The sequence below is a fragment of the Camelus bactrianus genome, chromosome X (assembly GCF_048773025.1).
Source record: "Camelus bactrianus isolate YW-2024 breed Bactrian camel chromosome X, ASM4877302v1, whole genome shotgun sequence".
Classification (NCBI taxonomy): Eukaryota; Metazoa; Chordata; class Mammalia; order Artiodactyla; family Camelidae; genus Camelus; species Camelus bactrianus.
Window position 1 is genome coordinate 103,732,037 of NC_133575.1, and position 23,404 is coordinate 103,755,440.

A 23,404-nucleotide genomic window follows, 5' to 3' on the forward strand; every position below is an offset into this window, starting at 1 on the left:
AACTTTAATTTAGGATTTGTGTATATAGCAGGTATTGCTCCATATTGAGTACTCATTCTAGGTATTTGGGAGACACTAGGGAAGCCCCTCATCTAGCGTGTAGCTCTCTTTCCAAAAGGCAAAAGGTGCCTTTGCTTATTGAAGTGAATACCTGCTTGCCTTAGGATGCTGAGAGCTCCTCACCATGGTACAAGCACTGACTCAGTAAGGATTGCCTTCCCCATGCAGCAGCTACCTCCCCAAGTATTTGATACATGGGTAATGGATGCTACAATTGTGCACTGCTTTCTACTTATACAGGGTAACAACAATTTAGAGAAAGCACCTTCTCCAGAGTGCTCTAACTTAACTCCAGCATCCTCAGCAACTTTCCTGACTGGGAGAACAGGGAAGGTAAGAAAAGAGTGCCTTAAAGTCTGTATCCCTTGAAATATTTGTCAAACATTAATATTTCACCACCAGAATCTTTTGGAGGATATATTTTGCTAAAGTGTATCTGATTCTAAATGACAATTTTCTCTTTTTTTTTCATTCCTTAAACTATTACTTACATATTACAAAAGCCACCAACTTTTAAGTATACAATTTGGTCAGTTTTGATCATTGTGTACAATCCCATAACAGTAACCATAATCAAGATATAGAACAGTTCCCACACTCTGAACAATTTCCTCATGATTTTTTGCCCTTGATCCCCCACCTCCACCTACCATAGAAAACCACTTATCTGCTTTCTGAGAAAAGTGGCAGTTTTAAAATCTCTGTTCCAATTTGGTTTTAGCAATGTTTTTCTCCATCATTACAAGCTTGTGTGAGTTGCACCGGCTTTCTTCCAAGTCCTATTCCCAGTCCTGTGCGACGATTTGCAATGTAAGTTTATGTTGTCTGAAAATACCAAATTGCTTTTACAATATGAATTTTAGAAACTTAAAAGAAATTATAGCTCCAGGTTCTGTAACAACCAAAGAAGTGACGTCTTTTTAGCTAAATTAAAATGTCATTGTTTTGGTTTATCATTTTGCATGTTGAAAACAATCAAGTGACTAAGAACATGTGAGAACATGTGAACATATGAAGAATCAGTAATTCACTAACCCTGTTTGAACATAGTCTTCCTTTGACCAAGCTTGTTGATAAGGATCAGAGCCAACTCTCCAATGAACTTTCAACAACCATACCTTCTCATTCATTTATGGTTCAAGGCAAGTCACTGCCAGGACTGCAGGTCCTTCTAGCTTCTTTTCCTCACAACCTGGGAAAATCCTGAATCCTTATAAATTACAAGACAGTCTGCTGTCCTAAGGCATTCTTGTTTCTAACCTAGATTTAGATAAAAGCAATGAAATGATGTGATGTGAGATACTACATAGAGTCCTCTTTTAGTGTATATCCTTTAATCTATTTTAATGAAATAGTTACAGGTGATCTTGTTTTCTTGTCATGATTGTGATAATTTTATTTTAGAAGTCAAAGTCCCATCAACATTCTTAGATCAAGCATCCTTGGACCATTAAAAAGAAAAGGTATTTTTATCTACTAACAGAAGTAAATATAACTTTGAATTATTTTTGTAAAATAGCATATAAACAAGGGTTATACAAAAATTCATTTTAAAGGATTTATTTATTTAAAATATATTTGATAAGTTACTCAAGACCTTTCATTTTACTTAAATGAAACTGTATGTAAAGACATTTTGAAAGCTATAAAGTACCTTATATAAATTTGAATTGAGACATTTAATTCCAGTTTAGTCAACTATTATGATTTTCATTGTGTAAGTATAATTCACCAAGCTGGCTGCCTTAAATACTTTCTGAAACAAGGTAGGGAATGAACAAATGAATAGAATGAGTCAGTCATCAAGTTGTCTGCTGAATCTCAACCCCTGCCCTGCCCCCCCGCCACATGTACACGTTGATATCCTATGAATCAGTTGACACAAATTAGGCCCACTTTCAACCCTAAAAATATCTGCTAAGGTGTATGTTCTTTGATGTTTCACCTGTTTGTGGGGCTTACTTTTGGTTCAATATATGGAAAATGACCCACCCACTCAGTAATAAAAGGGCAGTGGAAAGAATAGAGGTGTTTTTTTTTTTCAACTCCCAGAGTCCTGGATCCCATTTCTCAACCCTGCCTCACTAAGCTACGTGCTTCTTCCTTTTTTGTTAATACCACTACTGAAGTATAGGCTTAGTACAAAGTTTAACTATAATAGGGAGGGAAAATGGATAAATAGCAAAGGAGATTAGACTTTAAAAATGTAAAAATTTGTAAAAAAATAAAACCATTAGGATGGGAACGAAGAAGAAGAAATGGGAGGGGGAGGGGGAGAGGTAGGAGAAGGAAAGCAAAACTGTAGGGAAGGACATTGAAATTTACCACAGTGTTCCACGCATCTGGCATTCATTAACAGCAGTCTTCCTAACAACACGCCTGATTCAGCATGTACTTATATTCCAAGACTAAGACTAGATCAGTTTAGAAAACACCCTTTTGCAAATTAAGCACATTGTTTTATGATGATGGATCAGTGACCTAGTTTAGGGGTCTTTTTCCTGTGCTGTAGAGTTTGGGCTAATGTTGAAAAAACATTCAAATATATTCACTGTCTGAGAGCCATTAGGAAGTTGGAGGTCATTTGAGTATTTAATATAAAATATGCTTAAATTGAAGAGCGTGTTTTACTAAATTAAGATATTTCATCTTTTAAGACATTGACACAGAATGTTTTATGACATTGAACATACCTGGAATTTTCTTAGAATTTATCATTTTAAAAATTGTTTTTGTATTTCAATTTTGACATAATAGACTCAGTTTCTGTCCAGTGTTTTGGTTGATGTGGCATGTCCCACACAAGCTCTTGGACCTGGTGTTCAGCTGCTCTAGAGGTTGACTGTCTCATTTCTTTGAGGTGTCCCTAAAAACTCGAAAGCAAATTTTGTGTATACCACATGATCTATATATTTTAAGTCAGACCCTTCCAAACATAGACTATACAAATTTGGTCAAAATTCACCTGACTTTTCAGATGCAGTAGTAGATTAAACAGAAATTTAATTTTATTTATATATTTTGGAATATGAATATTTATTTGGGATACAACAAACTACGTTCTATTTGGAGCCCATTAATACAAGTGAAAGGTGGGGACAGACAGTATTAAAAAATCAAAAAGAGATCCTGAGGAGGAAAAACAAAAATGAACGCAGACTCTGTAAAGTAGAGAGAGTGTGAGATAAAGGTTAGAGTCTCCAAGCATTTGAAGGCATAGCTTACGGTGCTAAGTAGCAGTTACTTCCATTAGGAATAAGCAAGAACAAGTAAAGCTTCAAGTGGGAATTCTGAGAAATCTATAGAAATTGGGCAGCTATAAATATTGTTTTATAAGTAATCATGATTTTAGCAAAGAAAGTTTATTTTCTTCACTGAGGAATTTGTTTTGATTTGTCTTGTTTTTAATTCAAATCAAAGAGGAGAGAGGAGTACTTTTGCCATGATGGTGTAAGTGTCTCTGTCATGGGGCAGAATACTCAGACCTCTTTTGAGCTTTATAAGCCATGGTTATACTCCTAAGGAAGGTCTGTGAAATCTCCACTCCTAGTGATATTTTTAATGAGTAGGTAGCCTTAGCATGTTATCACTCAAATATATTCCACCCTAGAAGTTATGGGCTTGAATGGAAGTTTTTCTCACATCCAGACGTGGTTATCGCATGAATGTGTAACATTTACTTCAAACAAATGCCATTTTTTGAGATTAAATGCTTTTCCCTAATCTTTAAAATATTTTGTTAATTATATACTATAAAGGAATCTATCTATTTAGTTCATTGTGTGTATTTAGCAAAGTGAGGATAGCAATAACTTAAAGTTTTAAAATAAAGAATGAGGGGAGAGGGTGTAGCTCAGTGATACAGTGTGTGCTTAGCATGCAGGAGGTCCTGGGTTCAATCCCCAGTACCTCCACTTAAAAAATAAATAAACATAATTACCTCTTCCCCGCCCCCAAATTTTTTTAAATCAAACAAAAATAATATAAGAAATGAGATTAAATTCTGGTACATCCTTGCTGCATAGCTATCTATATAAACTCATGATGTAGAATTTAGTTAATAACATGAGAAAAAAATCATTCAAAACAAAAAGTAGACGACATACTGTTATTAGATACAGTACAAACCCAATTTTGTATAAAAACCAATCACATGTACACATGCATATTCAGGAATTACTGAAAGTGGTTATCTCTGGGTCATGGTGATGTAAAATTTTTTCCTTTTTGTTTTTCTGTATTTTATAAATTATTTGCAATGAACAAGTTTTACTTTTGCAATTAAAAGTGTAATAAGCACATTAGATAAAATATATCTACCTTGATCTGCATTTTTGTCATAGGTGAAATGGTACTTGAACATCAGCCAAAGAGATTTTTCCAAGACACAACCAACGTGGTTTCTTCTGGTACTACTCACATGTCTGATAGTAATACGTGGTGAGTATTAACATGAGATTTTAAGCATTCATTGGCCACTTTTTACTTGGTTTTTAAGTCTACTTTGGCTATTGTATATATTCAGAAAGATGGTATATTATTAAATATTTTTAGAAGTTATAAAACTAACATCCCAAATGGATACTATTAACTTTAGTTCTTCTCCCTAACACTTATGTGTGACATTAATATATGGTAGACACATTTTTTAAAACATTTTTTTATTGAGTTATAGTCACTTTACAATGTTGTGTCAAATTCCAGTTTAGAGCACAATTTTTCAGTTATACATGAACGTACATACATTCATTGTCACATTCTCTTTCGCTGTGAGCCACCAAACACATTTTTAAAAGTGGGGTTTTGGCATTAGATTAAGCGATATTAGAGATATACATAAAAATGCAAACTTGGGGGAAAAAAGTCATTTTCTGCTCATCTTTTCTACCTTGGATTTTTGTGTGCTTTGTTAGGCTGAGCACATTATGGAAAAGTGTGCTAAGAAAGCATGTTTTAATAATCAAAATGGGAGATACAGTAAATGGATTTTTATTTATTGTTACTGTTGGGTTTGTTTTACTGCTCTTATGAAACTGCTCTTACAACCAGTGCCAGTTCTTTGCTTCGCATATTTTGCATTCATTTGTAGACAAAGCAGAGTGCACAGAGATCTCTTGAATTCTGTTATCAATGAGTGGCATTTTCTTTTCCTAGTCTATCTGCAGACACTCTTGATGGAAACAACAGAAGTGCAGGATTTTCTCATAATTCACCATCTAAAATCAGCACTGTCGCAAACTCTCATGTGCTGCCATCTGATTCTAGTTCTCTCTTTACTCTAGCAGATGAATTTCCACCTAAGTGATTCACTCCCATGCCAAGAATTTGTCACCAATGGAGAAACACACATGCACTTGCTTGCTTGATCACACACACACACACACACACATTGGAGCATTAACAGAATTGTATGTGGTATAATGTAGACTATTTCTTATTTGTCTTTTTTATCAATTTCCTAAAATTCTATTTATCTATGGAACTTGAATGTCTAATTCCTACATATGCTCTTAAAAGCAATGTAGTAATACTTTTCAAAGATGTTTTCCAAATAAGAACTATGTTGAAAGTACAACCATACATCTTCAAGATGCTAATGTATAGAATCATGCTGTACCTTGACTTTTTAAAAAAATACTTCAGAGCTCTATTAATGTGAATAAAAGTTAATAAATAAAGTTATACCTTCTAATGAAATATAATTGTTCCATTAATCAATAGGTAAAATAATTTTTTAAATTATATACTAAAAATCTATGCTAGTTTTTAATATTTTCAGTAATTACTAGTTTCCATTTGGTAACGAAAAATCACCTATCAAAAGCAGATTTTAAAACTAAGCTAGTTATACCATACTGATCCAAGGATTGCCAATTTTTCACATGAATCTTTGGATTGTTTAATTTGTTGGGAAGGAATAGATAGGGGAAGCAAGATGAATGAAAGCTAATTGAATAGCAAGAAAATAATATGTAATTGGGGCTTCACTCAATTTGTACTTAACCTGATTATCCCTGATCAATTTTGCATTCTAATTAAGTGTGGAAGAAAGACAATGTGGATAAATTGTGGTCTTTTACATTTCTATGAATTACCTTTTATTCATCATCATGACTACTGATTTGATTAAATACAGGCTTAATATGTTAGGGCTTTTCTGCAAGAATCATGTGCTTCCAGTTGTTCCCTAAAGGCTATAAATGTTTGTTTAAAACCCAATTTTCTATTCAAAAGTCTTAAGGATTTTTTAAATAGGAAATATCATGTGTTAAAAATTTTAAATCGAAAGTAAGTGCTTTATGTAAGTGGGAGAAGTATTAGCCTTTTGAAAAATAGAAATGTATCCTCATGAAATGGAGAGATGGTTTAAATTTCCTCAGCTAATGAAGGTAGGAATGGTAATCTAAAATGCTGATTAAAAGTTTTTCCTTGGCATTGAAAAGAATCAGAATGATGGAAATTTGATGTAGGTATACCCCACATGGGAAAAAGCCTGGCACCAAGAATTTTTTGACAATGGCCCTAATGGAATTGATTAGAATGGAGATGTGTGTGTGTGTGTGTCTGTGTGTGTGTGTGTGTGTGTGTGTGTGTGTGTGTGTATGAAGACTCTATTGACCTATGAATAAATGAAACTTAATATTTATGAGAGGACTGGGTTCATGATGGTCTCCTGAGACTTGGATAGGATTCCTATAGATTGGCTTAGGTTAAGTGAACTATCAGTATTGCCCTTGTTACTTAGCTTCTTTATTTGCCAGACTTTAGTGGACCAGTTTTGAACTTATAAAGGGGCCCTTATGGAATGGGGTGGGATTGCAGTGATGTCTGTCACTGGAGAGAGGAGAGAGAAGGTTTTACTGAAATTATAGATCATTGACAGACAAAAAGGTCCTCATGCACTATTGACCCTTCAGGAAAAAAAAAAAAATTTTCAGAATGACCAAGTGTGAAGACTAAGGATGGAGAAAGTGAATAATGGGAGTGAGACTACTACTCAGTTGTGTGAGGAACTTTCATCAGTAAATCTTGGTAATCTCTACTATCTCATCTCAATATACTTCTCAACTCAGGAAATTTCTTTCACTGTATTTGGTTAGTTTCTTATTGTTTTAGTTGAATTCTAGGATGCTACAATTCATAAAATTTCTTTCACTCCACTTGGTTAGTTTTTATTGTTTTAGTTGACTCCTAGAATGCTACAACTCACTATAATATGCTCAGAATGGAGCATTTTGTGGTTGGTTTTCCATACTGTTACCTTTTGAGCTTTTGTATTCAGAGGATCCATTTCTTAAATGATTTTACATTTAATTTTCAGGCCAAAGCAGTTCTAACTTTTACATGAGATATTTTGTGGTTGATTTTTTAACATTATGGTAAGACTATGTTTTGTTATCCTAAACGTGCCAAGGAATTGTCATGTCAGTTTTCCATAGGGAAGGACATGTATTCATTTCCTAGGACTGCCATAACAGAGTGCCACAAACTGGGTAGTCCAAAACAATAGAAATGGATTATCTCATAGATCTGGAGGCCACAAGTCTGAGAACAAGGTATCAGCAGAGTTGGTTCCTTCTGGAGGCTTTAAGGGAGAATCTGTTAATATCTTTCTGCTAGCTTCTGGTAGTTGCCAGAAATCCTTGCTTTGCAGACATATCACTCCAGTCTCTGTCTCCGTCATCACCTGGGGTTCTCCCTGTGACCCTGTGTCTTCCCATGGCCTTAAAAGCTACCAGTCATTGTAGTTAGGGCTCACCCTAATCCAGTTGTGACCTCAACTTGATTGCATCTGTAAATATCCTACTTATCTTATCCTATTCGAATAAGGTCACTTTCACAGGTGCTAGAGGTAAGAACTTCCACATGGTCTTTTGGGGGACTCATTTCAACTCACAACAGGATAATTTTGCAATTTTTGATTGTTTCATTTTCCTTAAATTCATTTTTAAAATCATTTATTTTCTAACTCATCTTTTAAAAATATGAGAACAAGAGGTGACCATATTGTACATAAGCATTTTTTAACATTTTTTATTGAGTTATAGTCATTTTACAATGTTGTGTCAAATTCCAGTGTAGAGCACAATTTTTCAGTTATACATGAACATACTTATATTCATTGTCACATTTTTTTCGCTGTGAGCTATCACAAGATCTTGTATATATTTCCCTGTGCTATACAGTATAATCTTGTTTGTCTATTCTGCATATGCCTGTCAGTATCTACAAATTTTGAATTCCCAGTCTTTCCCTTCCCACCCCACTCCCCCTTGGCAACCACAAGTTTGTATTCTATGTCTATGAGTCTGTTTCTGTTTTGTATTTATGTTTTTTTTTTAGATTCCACATATGAGCAATCTCATATGGTATTTTTCTTTCTCTTTTTAGCTTACTTCACTTAGAATGACATTCTCCAGGGACATCCATGTAGCTGCAAATGGCATTATGTTGTCATTTTTATGGCTGAACAATATTCCATTGTATAAATATACCACTTCTTCTTTATCTAGTCATCTGTTGATGGCCATTTAGGCTCTTTCCATGTCTTGGCTATTGTAAATAGGGCTGCTATGAACATTGGGGTGCAGGTGTCTTTTTGAAGTAGGGTTCCTTCTGGATATATGCCCAGGAGCAGGATGACTGGATCATATGGTAAGTCTATTCCTAGTCTTTTGAGGAATCTCCATACTGTTTTCCACAGTGGCTGTACCAAACTGCATTCCCACCAGCAGCGTAGGAGCGTTCCCTTTTCTCCACAGCCTATCCAGCATTTGTCATTTGTGTACTTTTGAATGATGGCCATTCTGACAAGAATAAACAAATGGGACCTAATTAAACTTACAAGCTTCTGCACAGCAAATGAAACCATAAGTAAAACAAAACGACAACCTACGGAATGGGAGAAAATTTTTGCAAACGATGAAACCGACAGAGGCTTGATCTCCAGAATATATAAGCAGCTCATATGACTTAAGAAAAAAACAAACAACCCAATCCAAAAATGGGCAAAAGACCTAAACAAGCAATTCTCCAAGGAAGAAATACAAATGATCAATAGGCACATGAAAAAATGCTTAATATCACTAATTATCAGAGAAATGCAAATCAAAAGGACAATGTACATAAGCATTTGCATGTCTTCTTCTTATACATTATAAGTATATAAATATATATTATAAATGTATATATGTGTACATATATGCTAGTTTTCACATTGTCAATGAGAGGATACACAAGAGCGGAAATATGTTTTTCAAATATTTTGAAAGCATCATTTTTGTCTTAAATATGTGTTCATGTTCAATCGAGTATTTCTATTTTACTTACAACCTTATAAAAGAACAGCACTCCAAATTCATCCTAACATGAAAACTCAGTGCAGTAATAGGTTAGATTCGGCAAAAAAAAAAGTAATAGGTTAGATTCTCGGATCATGAAAAAAAATCTTACAATTTATAATGACTAAATCAACTAATCAAGCTTGTAATTTTGTAGTATATTCAATAAGTAGCTAATGAATGCTTTCTGTGTACATAAACTGTACTTAAAACTGTAGGTTATATAAAGATGAGTGAGATACCATTGCCATCTTCAAGCAGGATAAGTGCAAAAATCATAACAGTACATGACAGTCTAAGCTAATATGACTATAGTTACACATATGAAAGGACCTCTGCACTATAAAAGTAGGAGAGAAAGACAATACTGGAATCACGGAATGTTACAACTTAAAAGATTTTAGAAGTCTTTTAATATACCCCTCAGTGTAGTAATCCTTTTAAGAATTCAAGACAAATTATCTTTTAGCCTTAGTTTGAAATTTTGTGATTTCAAAATGACTGACTGAACTCCCTCATATGACAGCTCATTCTCTTGTTGGACAACTCTCACTGTTAGAAAGTTCTGACATTAAAAAGGGGATGGGGTTAGAATGTGTATCTGGGTGTCCTGTTTCACTGGCTCTTTAGAATTGAGGCAAATCAAATGTGCTATTAAAAGCACATGAGTTAAGATTCTTATTCTGCATTAATCCTTGTCCCTGCTCCCTGAATTATTAGTACTCCCACTACAGGATATTTAATCTTATCTCCTAAATGAATTTTTAAAATTCACCTAGAAGCAACTATATATAAATATCCATGATGAAAATGCATGTATGGTACTTGGGATATCTATGGAGAAAACTAATTACAATTTGCCTGAAGTGTTTTTAAATATTTTAGATCTTAAAAGTTGAGCTTGAAAAATCTATCATGTAGGTAGACTTCACTCTCAGATAGTTGAAACTGTGCATTTAAAAAGGCCAGAGACCAATAAGTTGCTCTGGCATAAAGATAGCTTTGTTTCCCTTAAATTCCATGATATGTCACAAATTTCTTAAAATGTGGTTCATAACCCAAGAGTAAGTAAGACTGATTTTTACAAATGTCCATAATGTATACGTGGAGAGCCATACATCAGATAGGAATCTTGGAAACTTGCTCAACTTTCTTAATGGTGGGATACTTAATGACCCTGGGCTCTCAGAAGAAATGTGTTAAATTAACTGAATCCTAAAAATTTGCCAATAAGATGGCATTGGAGATTTCTGTGGCATTACTGACAGCAAAGGAAATGGTAACATTGGTTCATGTCAACTTTTTAGGTGACTGACCAGACTACACTGTTAGTGAGTTCAGGAGTCAGGAAGCCAGACTTGTTGCTCCAGCTCTGACACTAGCTCTGTACAACTTTGGGTGGGTCACTTCACCTCTCTTGGCTTCAGATGTCCAATCTGTAGAGTAGAGTTGAATTAGATACTTATAAGGTCCCTTCTGCCTCTTAAAATTTGTACTGATTCAGTAAAAACATTGCCTTAATCTTTGCTAGCATGACAGTGAAAGTCATGATGACATTAAGCTTCCAAAGGCTTTAAGAAAATATTTAGGAAATTAGAGAGCTTTATACCTAATATTTTTATTCTTTCTGGCAACAAGAAACTCATTTTGTTCAGCCTCATCAATAGTTTCCTCTCTTCTATGAATTATGCATGCTTTATGATGAAATGTGGAAAGCTAATTTCCCTCTGGTTTCTTGTTTTCTGTGGATAAATGATTCTCTCAGGACTTCCATATTAATAACAAGTTCCCACTGACAAAGCACTCATCATAAAATTTTCTTTCTACTATGACTATAGTTAGAGACAAAACAAAATAAAGATATACTTGGTATATTTGTTTCAGAGAAGCAAAGAAGGCAGGGCCAAAAGCTACATCACCTATAAAAACCCTGCCCGATACACACTTGGAAGTGCTCAACTAGTGCTAAAGAGCAGACTACCAGCAGAATAGTTTTTTCTTTTTCCTCGATAATTATTAAATGGCTATAAGAAAACCCCTCTAACTTAAGTTGATTTCTTGGCATGGCTCTTGTGCTTGGTAACTCTCCATTGAACACAAATGAAAAAGGACACTTGAAATTCACAAACAGCTGGTCTGTGACTTTGTGCTGAGGAAAGAAATATTTTGAAACTGCATTATCCAGCAGAGGAACTAACTATACTTTCCATTTCTAGCCCTGCCCTTCTAAAAGGAAGGGTTTAGTTTGCTTCCTTAACTAGGCTTATATTAAACTCTGCAGTGGTTTACATCGTCTTGTTCTTAGATAATCTTTTCATAAGTGTGTGGTCTTTGGAGAGGAAGGTGCTGAGGCTAGCATGTTGGGGCTGTCAAGGGAAGTTCAGCTAAAACTCCCTTAAACTTGATTCAGAATACATTCCGATTAGCAGAGATTTTTAAAAAATTTTTATAATATACAAGGCTGCTGAGAGTGTGAGAAAATGGTGGATTCCTAATGTCGTTTCTGGAGGAAGTTTGGTAGTATGTATCAAAAGCCTTCAAAACATTTATGTCTTTTGATATAGCAACATTTCTAGGAATTTTTCTTAGGGAAAAATCTGGGACAGGTTGCAATGAATGTCTACTATAATGTTATTTGTCACTGTGAAAAAACATAATGTTTTTAACAAACAGTGCTGGGGCAACTGAATATCCACGTGCAAAAGAATGAAGTTGGACCCCTTACCTTATACCATATAAAAATTAATTCAAAACAGATCAGTGACCTAAATATTAAGAGCTAAAACCATTAAACTCTTAGGAAAAAACAGGGGTAAATCTTTATGACCTTGGATTTGGCAATGAATTCTTAGATATGAGCAACAAAAGAAAAAAATAGGTAAATTGAACTTCATAAACATTAAAAACTTCTGTGCATCAAAAGTCATTAATAAGACAGTGAAAAGACAACCTATAGAATAAGAAAATTATTTGTAAATCATATCTGATAAGGGTTTAATCCAGAATATATAAAGAATTCCTATAACTCAGCAACAAAAAGACAACACAATTAAAATATGGGCAAAGGACTTCATGAATAGACATTTCTCCAGAGAAGATATACAAATGGCCAGTAAGTGCATGAAAAGATGTTCAGTATCATTAGTCATTAGGGAAATGCACATCAAAACCACAAAGAGATACCACCTCTTACACGAGGATGGCTATAATAAAAAAGATAATAGCTGGTATTGGTGAGAAATAGGACCTTCACACATTGCTGGTTGGAATATAAAATGATATAGCAACTGTGGAAAACAGTTTAACAGTTTCTCAAAATATTAAACATGGAATTATCATATGATCCAATAATTCCATTCCTTGGAAACGAGGACTGAAACAGGTGCTTGTATGCCAGTGTTCTTTGTAGCATTGTTCACAATAGCTAAAGGAAACAACTCAAGTGTTCATCACCAGATGAGTAGATAAAATGTGATATAGCCATATAATGGAATATTATTCAGCTATGAAAAGGAATGAAGTTCTGACACAGGCTGCAACATGGATGAACCTTGAAAACATTATGCTAAGTGAAATAAGCCAGACACAAAAGGACAAAAATTGCATGACTCCACTTATATGAGATATTTAGAATAGATAAATTCATAGAGGCAGAGGTAGATTACAGGTTACCAGGGATTGGTGGGAGGGTGAATGGGGTTTTATTCTTAATGGGTGCAGAGTATCTGTTTGGGATGATGAAAAACTTTTGGAAATGGATAATTGGAATGGTTGTACAACATTGTGAATATAATTAATGCCACTGAATTGTATACTTAAAAATGGTTAAAATGGCAAGTTTTGTGTAAAAAACAAACAAAAAAAAACCTAGTATCTAATGCTAAAGGGTCAGTTAAGCCAGCATTTCTCAGGGTGTTTTATAAAATTTTAATATGTAAATGTCCTGAACAATTAAAGAAGGGGGAGGACACAGGGAGTCTATGGTCAAGTAAGTTTGGGAAACTCATTTAACTCGTTTCTTTAACATTATGAAAGCCCAAGAAAGGGAATATGGTATGGAGAATTTTTAAACTATTTAACCTAAGTTCTCTTTTTTGAGGGTCATCTTGTAGAATTGATGTTATATAGAATACCTTTTGGAAAACATTGGGTTCAACAAATTACAGTACATTCATTCTGTAGAAATCTCTGCACCCATTAAGAGTGATGACATGGTCATATATCACTTGACATGGAAAGATGTTTATACTATATTGTAAAGTGAAAAAGCAATGTGATTAATGGGATCTCATTTTGCTTTTAAAACGTATATGTATATATTTTATAGGGATATATAACAGAAAAAGGTCTGTAAGGCTATATGCCAAAATGTTTACGTCTCTGGGACGTGAGAAGATGCATGATTTTGTTTTCATTTGCTTTTCTTTTTGTTTGTGTGTATTTTCAATTGTTTGCACGTGGAATATCTGTTACTTGTGAAATCAAGAAGTAATAGAAGTTAAAATAAATATGTTTTAGAAACTCATATACAGTTATTAATTATGTGAGGAGGGGATGAAAGGATCAGGACTCCCTTGCTGCTATTGGATTATTCACTTCTATTTGAATTTTCATTGATGGAGAGTCAAAGAGCCTTTCAACTATTGGAAAGTTCTACTCACTCAAAAATTCCCCCAGATATTGAATTAAAATCTACCTTCCATCCTTTGATCCTAATTTGTCATAGGGAATGCCACAAAATAAGCAAAGTCCATCTCCTCTGCCGTAGGTATAGACTTTCAGCTATTGGCAACAGTGATCATATTCAGACAAATCTTTTCTCCTCGAGGTTTCCATTCTAGTCTTTTTTTCTCTGAAATGGTTTACAGGCCTTGTTACCATCCTGACCATTGGATTCTAGTTTATCAATATCCTTCAGGTTTGTCAGTTTGTCAATATCCCCCATAAATGACCACAACACTCCATATTTTTTTTCACATTTCATTATCAGTAATTTAAAAATTGTGATATTATTAGATCCCTCTGATTAAAAAGGTAATTTCAGAATACTTCCCAGTTTGATGTGACTGTGCTCTGAATCCTATCCTAAGATTATATATGACAGATACTCAATTATCTATTTCCCCCATCTTTTAATTTCTGAAGCTGTATAGATGAATAAAATATTCCAGATCAACTCCTCATCCAATCTTCTGCATTTACTAAAACCTTAGTAGAATTTTTTACCAAACACTGAAAGGAGAATGAGAGAGCTTCCACACTGATAGGGAGGGCAAGGGATTCCCTGTAGTCTGGCCAAGGAATCTGAAGAACCTCTTGTCGCATACCATTTTCTATTCTTTATCTCAGTCATTGGTACCAATTTTTAGATAAGGTCAAGCTGCATCCAGATTGATTGGCCTCTCTACTAAGAAACACCTCAGAAGATGACAGTGACAATCCAGGGTTCAGGGAGATGCAGAGTATCATTTCTTGTCCTTGATCTGATCCTAGATCTCCCAGCCAACCTAGTATATACATTGGTATCCTTTCCAGCCTAATGAATCCTTTGCCTTTTATCCCTTTTGTCATTCCTCCCACATGGTAGGCACTATTTAAAAGAACCTGGTAAACTGTATATACCAGCTCCAAACACCATTGGGCCCAGTGCCTTCCACCATACATATGTTTCTGTGTGCTTAGTTTTTTGGAAGGGAGTAGTTTCCTAATTGTAGAAATTGTATCTTGTATACAATTTGCATGGGATATTCACATTTATACTTGCTAAGCAGAAATAACTTTAAATCTTCAAATTTTGAAGAGTTTTTATTTATACTGTTTTAAAAATCAACTCTGTTGAGATATGATTTACACACTTACTACACTTACTACAAATTGCATGCAGTTTTAAGCTTGCAGTCGAGATATAGTCCTTGGGATCACTTCATGTTTTGTTGTCTCCTTAGCTACATTGTGAAATCAGGGCTAGTGTGCTTGCCTTTGGAGATGTCTGTCCCATCATGGATGGTCTGCACCAAACAGATCCAATACTGTTTTCCTTTGTGACATAGGACCCACATAATATCACACTTGAGGGCTATTTGGAATCATTGGGCAAGATCTAATGGCTTCTGCTCCTAGCTTTTTGTTTCCATGAGACGCTTTTTTTAGTCTCTAATTTTCCCTAAGCCATTTAAAAACATTATTTATTCCACTCAAAGGTTCGTCTTCCTTTTATAAATCAAATATTGAAGGACTGCATTACTATATTATGTTGAACTTTTCTTGGTTATAAGCCTTTCAGGGAACATGGGTTCATCTGTGTGACTTTATGGGAATCTCATTATTCAAAGGTAACTGAAACCAGGGAAAGATGTATCTCTGGTTCACATTCTTAGGTGGAGTGGTACAACATCCCATATTATTTCCTATGAATGAAAATAGCTTGTTTTAAGAAAAGAAACAAAGCTCACTTCTCAGGAAGTTGAATAGCAGTAGTGTGTTTTGAGAGACTAAGCAGGTTAACAGAACCTAGGCATTGAGACTCTGCTGATGTATTGGTTTTTGTATTTATATTCTGTTTCTTTCCCAAAAGGACTTGAATTTGAGACAACTGAAGTTGATACAGATTGTCTTTAGTTTTCTCCCACCTTGCTTTCTATTGCCTCTTTCCCTCCAGCTGCCCTAGTGCCAGCCTCCCCTCCCTCTTCTGGTATCTTCCAGGTTTGCCCTCTTCCAAAAGGGGCCGGGGCCAATGCTCCAGAGGTTCATCTTCCCCTCTTCTAATCAGTACTCCCATCCTAGCAAGTCTGAAATCAATTTGGACATTCTGATTAAAGTTCTCCATAGGAAAATTAAAATGACCAATAAATTTAACTCTGGGGGGAAGTGTTTGTATTTTAAAGCAGTAATTTAGTTCTGATCTCAGTCATTGGATTTTGGGGGTTTAGTGGTCAGGGAATGATGTAGCTGGGAGCTTCTGTTCCCCTCCTGTCCCCTCTCCAAATCTCCCCCAAGCACAACACTGAGTAGGCAGAAGCCATGGGCGTCTTTTATCCCCTTTTTTATTTTTTAAAAATGTTTATTTTTGAATAATAAATACTCATGGAAAAATTGGAAAATCCAAAGAACTGGAAGATTTAAAATTTACTCATAGTCTCAACTTCCAAAGATCATCAATAATAACATTTTGATGTACTTTCATCCAGTCTTTTTTTCTCTGCATATTTTTGAACTATTTTTTGTGATCATGCTATATATATAATTTTATTTATTTTGTTTTATTTATTTAATATTTTAACAGTTTTTATGTTATTATAAACTCTGACCAGAGGCTATAACTATATGTGTATGTTTGCTTACTATTTTATGCTGACCATAATTTCTTCAATTAAATCCTCATTTGAGGGGCATTTAGGTTGTTTTCCTTTTTTCTTAATTGAAGTATAATTGACCTACAACACCATGTTAGTTACACATGCACAATGTAGTGATTTGATATTTCTATGCATTTAACAATTAACACCATGATAAGTCTAGTTAGCATTTGCCCCCATGCAAAGTTATTATAATAATATTCACTACATTCTCCATGACTCATTCATTTTAACTGGAAGTTTGTACCTCTTAATCTCCCTCATCTATTTCATTCATCCTCCCAACGCACTTTCCCTTCTAGCAACCACCTGGTTTTCCTCTGTACCTAGGACTCTGTTTCTGTTTTGTTTGTCCATTTGTTTTTGATTTTTTGGGGGGAGGGTAATTAAGTTTATTTATTTATTAAATGGTGATGCTGGAGATTGAACCCAGGACCTCGTGCATGCTAAGCACACACTCTACTACTGAGCTATACTCTCCCCACCATTCATTTGTTTTTCAGATTCCATATCTAAGTGAAATCATGTGATATTTGTCTTTATCTGACTTATTTCACATAGCATAATATGCTCTAGATCTATCCATGTTGTCATAAATGTAAAGGTTTCATATTTTCTTTAACAGTTGAGTATTATTCCATTGTGTATATATGCACCACATCTTCTTTATCCATTCATTTATCAATGGACACAGGTTGCTTCCGTATCTTGGCTATGTGAATAATGTTAAAATGAACATAGAGACGCATAATTTTTTGAATTAGTGTTTTTGTTTTCTTTGGAAAATATACTCAAAACTGGAATAGCTGAATTGTATGGTAGTTCTATTTTTAATTTTTTGAGGAACCTCCATTATGTTTAACATAGTGGCTGTACCAATTTGTATTCCCACCATCAGTGCAGGAGGGTTCTGTTTTCTGCACATCTATTTTTTTCTCCACCTCTTCACCAAAACTTGTTATTTGTTGTCATTTTTAATAATAGTTATTCTAACAGGTGTGAGGTGATACCTCGTGGTTTTGACTTGCATTTCTCTGATGATTGGTGATGTTGAGCATGTTTTCATGTGCCTGTTGGCCATATGTATGTCTTTTTTGGAAAATTCAGATCCTCTTCCCACTTTTTAATTTTTTAATTTGGATGAGGAGACATACCCAAAAAAATTGCTAAGGCTGATGTCAGGAGCATACTACCTATGTTTTTCTCTAAGAGTTTTTGGGTCTTACATTTAAGTCTTTAACCAATTTTGAGTTTATTTTTCTATATGGTGTAAGAAAGTAGTTAGTCTAGTCTAAATTTTTTGCATGAAGCTATCCTGCTTTTCCAGCACCACTTGTTGAAGAGGCTGTCTTTTCCCCATCATATAGTCTTTTCTCTGTTGTCAGATTAATTGACCATATAGGTGTGGGCTTATTTCTAGGCTGTCTATTCTGCTCCATTGAATTGTGTGTCTGTTTTTGTTTAAAAAAAAAAATCACCATACTGGTTTTATTATTGTAGCTTTGTAGTGTAGTTTGAAAGCAGGGAGTGTGATACATCTAACTTTGTTCTTTTTTCTCAAGATTGTTTTGGCTTTTTAGAGTCTTTTGTGTTTCCATACAAATTTTAGAATTATTGGTCCTAGTGAAAAATGTCATTAGTATTTTGATAGGGATTGCATTGAATCTATGGATTGCCTTGGAGAGTGTGATCATTTTAACAATATTAATGTTTTCAATCCATGAACATGGTATGTCTTTCCATCAGTTTGTGTCATCTTCAAATTCCTTTATAAATGTGTTATAGTTTTTTGAGTACAAGTCTTTCACTTCCTTGGTTAGATTTATTCCTAGGTATTTTATTCTTTTTGATGCAATTGAAAATGGGATTGTTTTCTTAATTTCTCGTTCTGATAATTCATTGTTAGTGTATGGCAATGCAACACATTTCTTTATGTTAATTTTTATCCTGAAATTTTACTGAATTCATTTATTAGTTCTAATAGTTTTTTGGTGGTGTCTTTAGGATTTTCTATGGGATCATGTCATCTGCAAACAGTGGCAGTTTTACTTCTTCCTCTCCAAATTGGATTCCTTTTATTTCTTGTCTGATTGCTGTAGCTGGGACTTCCAATACTATGTTGAATAAAAGTGGTGAAGGTGGGCTTCCTTGTCTTATTCCTGATCTTAGAGGAAATGCCTTCAGCTTTTCACCGTTGAGTATGATGTTAGCTATGGGCTTGTTGTATATGGCTTTTATTATGTTGAGGTATGATCCCTCTATACCCACTTTGTTGAGAATTTTTATCACAAATGGATGTTGAATTTTGTCAAAAGTTTTTTCTACATCTACTGAGATGATCATATGATTTCTGTTCTTCAGTTTGTTAATGTGGTGTATCACATTGATTTGTGGATATCAAATCATCTTTGCACCCCTAGGATAAACCCCACTTGATCATGGTATATGATCATTTTAATGTGCTGTTGTATTTGGTTTGCTAATATTTTGTTGAGGATTCTTACATCTATGTTCATCAGTGATATTGGCCCGTAATTTTCTTTTTCTGTAGTGTTGCTGTCTCACTTTGGTATCAAGGTAACTCTGGCCCAATAGAATGAGTTCAGAAATGTTTCTTCCTTTTCAATTTTTGGAATAGTCTGAGAAGGGTAGGTGTTAAATCTATATCCCCATTATTGTGTCCCCATTTAATTAGGAAGAAACTGAGGCTTGGGAGGGTTAATAACTTGCCCAGATTTTCTCCTAAACAAATGGGGACAATAATGGTACCTATAGTGTAGAATTACTGTGAAGATAAAATTATCTGCTTCATGTAAAACTCTAAGCTGCCTGGAAAATAATAAGCATACAATTTTAAAAGTGCTAGTTGTTATTGTTCTTATTTATTAGCTGGTCTTTATAAGGAAGGGAAGAGGCCAGTCCTAGGTATCATCCAGTGCCCCCTCTAGACCTTAATGGCATGTAATACTGGGTTTCCATTTATACTGGTATTATAAAGATTCCTTTAAAATAAATTTAAGTAGGGAAAGGTGAGTTGATTTAAAGAAATCATTGGGTATCAGGTATTAGGTGGTATGTGGGTATGGTAGAGATGATGATGAATGTATATGAATGCCTCCTCAGTGATTTCTAATAACAGGGACAAGTTGAAACTCTGTAATGGAGCAGCCACTCTATTTAATATTGTACTGTGCAATATTAATATTAGTTATTAATAGTTAATATATTATTATAATATATTAACTCCTAGGACTCCCAGCACTCCTGATCCCCTTTAAGCTGCTCTACCTTTTCTTTTTTCTTATCACCTTCTAACATTCTGAATAGTTTACTTATTATTTTTATTGTTTGTCTCTCTTTGCTAGAATGTCAGCTACCCCAGGGCAGGAATCTTTTTCTGTTTTGGTTCACTAAGTGAATAAAGTGCCTAAAACAGTACATGGCCTGTCCTAGATAGTCACTAAATATTTGGTGACTGACTGATTGTATGCATGTGGCATTCACAGTCCTTCATAATCTGTTCCCAACCTATTTACAGCCTCACCTCTTATCATTCTCCCCTCTGTCACCAACACTAGCAATTTCCCATGCATACCATTTGCTCCCCCATCTCTGTGCATTTACTCATGTGCTTTCCTTTGCCCTGAATAAATAACCACGGATCTGTGCAAACATTTAGTTATAAGGATGTTCTTCACAGTCTGGGTTTGGATCTATGAAAACTTTGAAGACAGCATCAATATTCATCAATAAGGGATAAGTTAGAGAAATCATGGTAACTCCCACTTGATGGAGGGCAATTTGGCAATATCCATCAAAATTATGAACATGCAGAGCCTTTGGACCTGCAGTTGTGCTTTTAGGAGTTCATCCCCCACATATACTTATTCGTGTGCCAAATAAATATGTGTCGATGAGTCAGTATAGTGCTTTAGTCACTCCTATTAGACAGAGCACTGACAGAACTCATTAAATTATCATGTAGAGCTATATTTATTGACGTGGGAAGATCATAATAGCTAACATTAATTCAACTTGCTATGTGTCAGACACTCTGACAAGTGTTTTTATATATTTTTATCTCATTTAATCCTCATAACACCTCTGCGAGGTAGTTACTATAATAGTCCTTATTTTATCCAGGAGGAAATGGACTCAGGGATGTTAATTTACTTAACCAGAATCAGACAACTAATAAGTAGCAAAGCTGAGATGTCTGAAATATATTATGACAACACATTGTGAACTATGATACACTTTTGTTAGAAAAAAATACATACAGATATGTAAATGTATCTGTGTGCATATAAAACGATTGGAAAGAAATACATCAAAGTGTTAACAGTTACATCGCGGGATTGTGGGTGGTTTTTATTTTCTTCTTTTTCCTTATAATCATTTTCTGAGTTTTCTGTTAAATTTTGGGGCTGACTTGGAAGGAAGTAGTGAAGCCAGGAGGCATGAATTACTTGTGTAATTTTAAAGATGACTAAATTTTAGAAGTGTGTTGGTAGTGTGAGACAGTGATACCGCTGAGAAGGAAAAACTAGCAGGAAGGGAGAGCTTGCCCAAAGGGAAAGGGGATGGCCCTTGGGGCCAAGTGCAGGAGATGGCAAGAAACCTAGCATCCAGGGCGCAGGTGGAAGAGGCAACCTTAAGGAGGAACTCCCTCGTTCCCTTGAGGCCATAGGGTGGGGGATGAGCAGGACTAGGGGAAAATGCAGAGAACGGGGAAGGGCAAGGTAAAGAGGGGAGAATTGACGGAGTTCTTGCTGGATGACCTGTGGACTGTCATTGAAACCCAAAGCTAGGCCCTCAACTGAGGGGTCAGGAGGAGGATGGGTAAGGGATCTGAGGAGAGGGAGAGGATGTGGAACAATCACGGAGAGAAATTTGATACGGATATATAAAAGGACTGCCTCGCAGCCCTTGGGGCCCTGCTGAGGCTGGCTGGCTGGGCTTTGTAGCAGAGCCAGTCTCATGACCTTCTCCAGCAATAGTTGGTAGGCTGGGAGTGGGGGAGGGGAGAATGGATGGTAGGGTTTTCACAGGGCTGGAGACCGGCAGAGCAGGTGCTACAGAAGGTCGCAGGAGAGTGAGGCCAGGGATCAATACAAACACGGCTAAAATGGCGGATCATGGGGCCAGTTTGGAAGGATGAAAGGAAGCCAAGAGGCCACTGATGACCTCTGGGAAGGGAGAAGGGAGGAAGGACAGGCTGGTGGCCGTGGGGGCAGTGTGGTAGAAGGAGACCCATAGGAGGCTGAGGTCAGAGGGTTGTTTCTGAGTTTGACACATTGAAATGGTCCCCTATAGGACCCTTGGGGTAAATGGAAAGGAGCAGCAAGACAACTGTGCATGATAAAAGGGCGAAGGCAGCATTAAAATAACTCCTACCTGATGGAGGGCAACTTGGCAATATCTATCAAAATTGCAAGTGCATGTTCCTTTTCACCCAGCGATTGGGCTTTGAGGCGTTTCTCTTACAAACATACCTACTTGCTTTGGTGCCAGAAGGATATGTAAGGTGAGTCGTTGCAATACAGTAACAGGAACAGATTGGAAACAGCCTAGAAGTTCATCAGTAGTGATTTGATTAGTTAAATTATGATCCTTAAATGGAATGCTAGGTAGCTGGAAAAAGGAGGAAGCTCTTTATGTGCTCATATGGAATGATCTCTAAAATATTTTGTTAATTGAAAGAAGCAAGGTACAGATCAGTGGGAGTTGTTTGCAATCTTTTTGCCAACAGGTGTATAAAACATCTCTGGAAGGATACATAAAAAAATCTGGTACTGTTGGTTACCTGTGAGAAGGGAGATTTGTTGGATAGTTAACAGGGTTTGGAAGGCAACTTTTCAATTGCCCTTTTGTTTTATACCATTTTTTTTTTTGCTTTATGGAAGTATAGTTACAAAATAAAAATTGTGTATATTAAAGGTGTACGACAATGATGTACGTTTTGAATTTTGAGCCACGTGAATATATTACGTACTGAGAAAATTAAATAATTAACTAAAACATTATAATATGTGTGTATATATATATAAGTACACCAAAAACTCCCACCAAAGATTCGTTTCAAACCAGTTGGTTTGCCAGGGTAATGGGTGGGGATTTGAATGAAATGAACTATGTGTCAATAGTTGCTGAAGCTTGGTGAGGGATATAGGGGGTTCATTTTCACTTGAAACATGAAATTGCCATTTTTGTAGGTCAAAAATTGTCACATTTTGGCAACTTTGTGTGGCTTAAGCCAATGCTGTTCTCATTATTTTTTTAATAAACTTTCCATAATGTAAAAGTTTTCAAACAAAGGGAAAAAATGAGCCCCCACCAGGCCCTTGCTAGGAACATTCATGTACTTTTTCATCCTGGCTCTTATATCTCATAATTGAGTGGAAATTCCCATTCCCCCATAGACTTCTGAAACAGCAGTGCTGCCTTGCTAATTTCCCTTTATTATGGAACCCGGTACTGTTCTCAGGATTTGTCCTATTAACGACAGTCTCTCCCCATCCTGTTGTGTGTTAATTGGGTACTACCTTATCCTTATTGCTGGTAAAGCTCATCCTGTTCTCAAAAAATCACTTCTTTAGTTTCCTATGATCACTTGACGTCCTCTTCCTGCCTCACACAGTCTATTAT

At 35.5% G+C, this 23,404-nt stretch overlaps 1 protein-coding gene across 5 annotated transcripts in view; it reads left to right on the forward strand.

Moving 5' to 3' along the window:
* The window catches only part of LOC105079696 (P2R1A-PPP2R2A-interacting phosphatase regulator 1), a 60,837-nt gene that overhangs the window by 23,971 nt on the left and 13,462 nt on the right, over window positions 1–23,404 (forward strand). For 3 of the 5 annotated variants that reach the window (XM_045505492.2, XM_074358786.1, XM_045505494.2), the window contains 4 exons: window positions 301–393; window positions 782–870; window positions 1,465–1,523; window positions 4,404–4,500. In XM_045505492.2, the coding sequence (XP_045361448.1) occupies window positions 301–393; window positions 782–870; window positions 1,465–1,523; window positions 4,404–4,500 (338 nt within the window). The remainder of the gene's footprint in view (window positions 1–300; window positions 394–781; window positions 871–1,464; window positions 1,524–4,403; window positions 4,501–23,404) is intronic. The other 2 variants (XM_045505493.2, XM_045505495.2) reach the window with 1 other exon arrangement.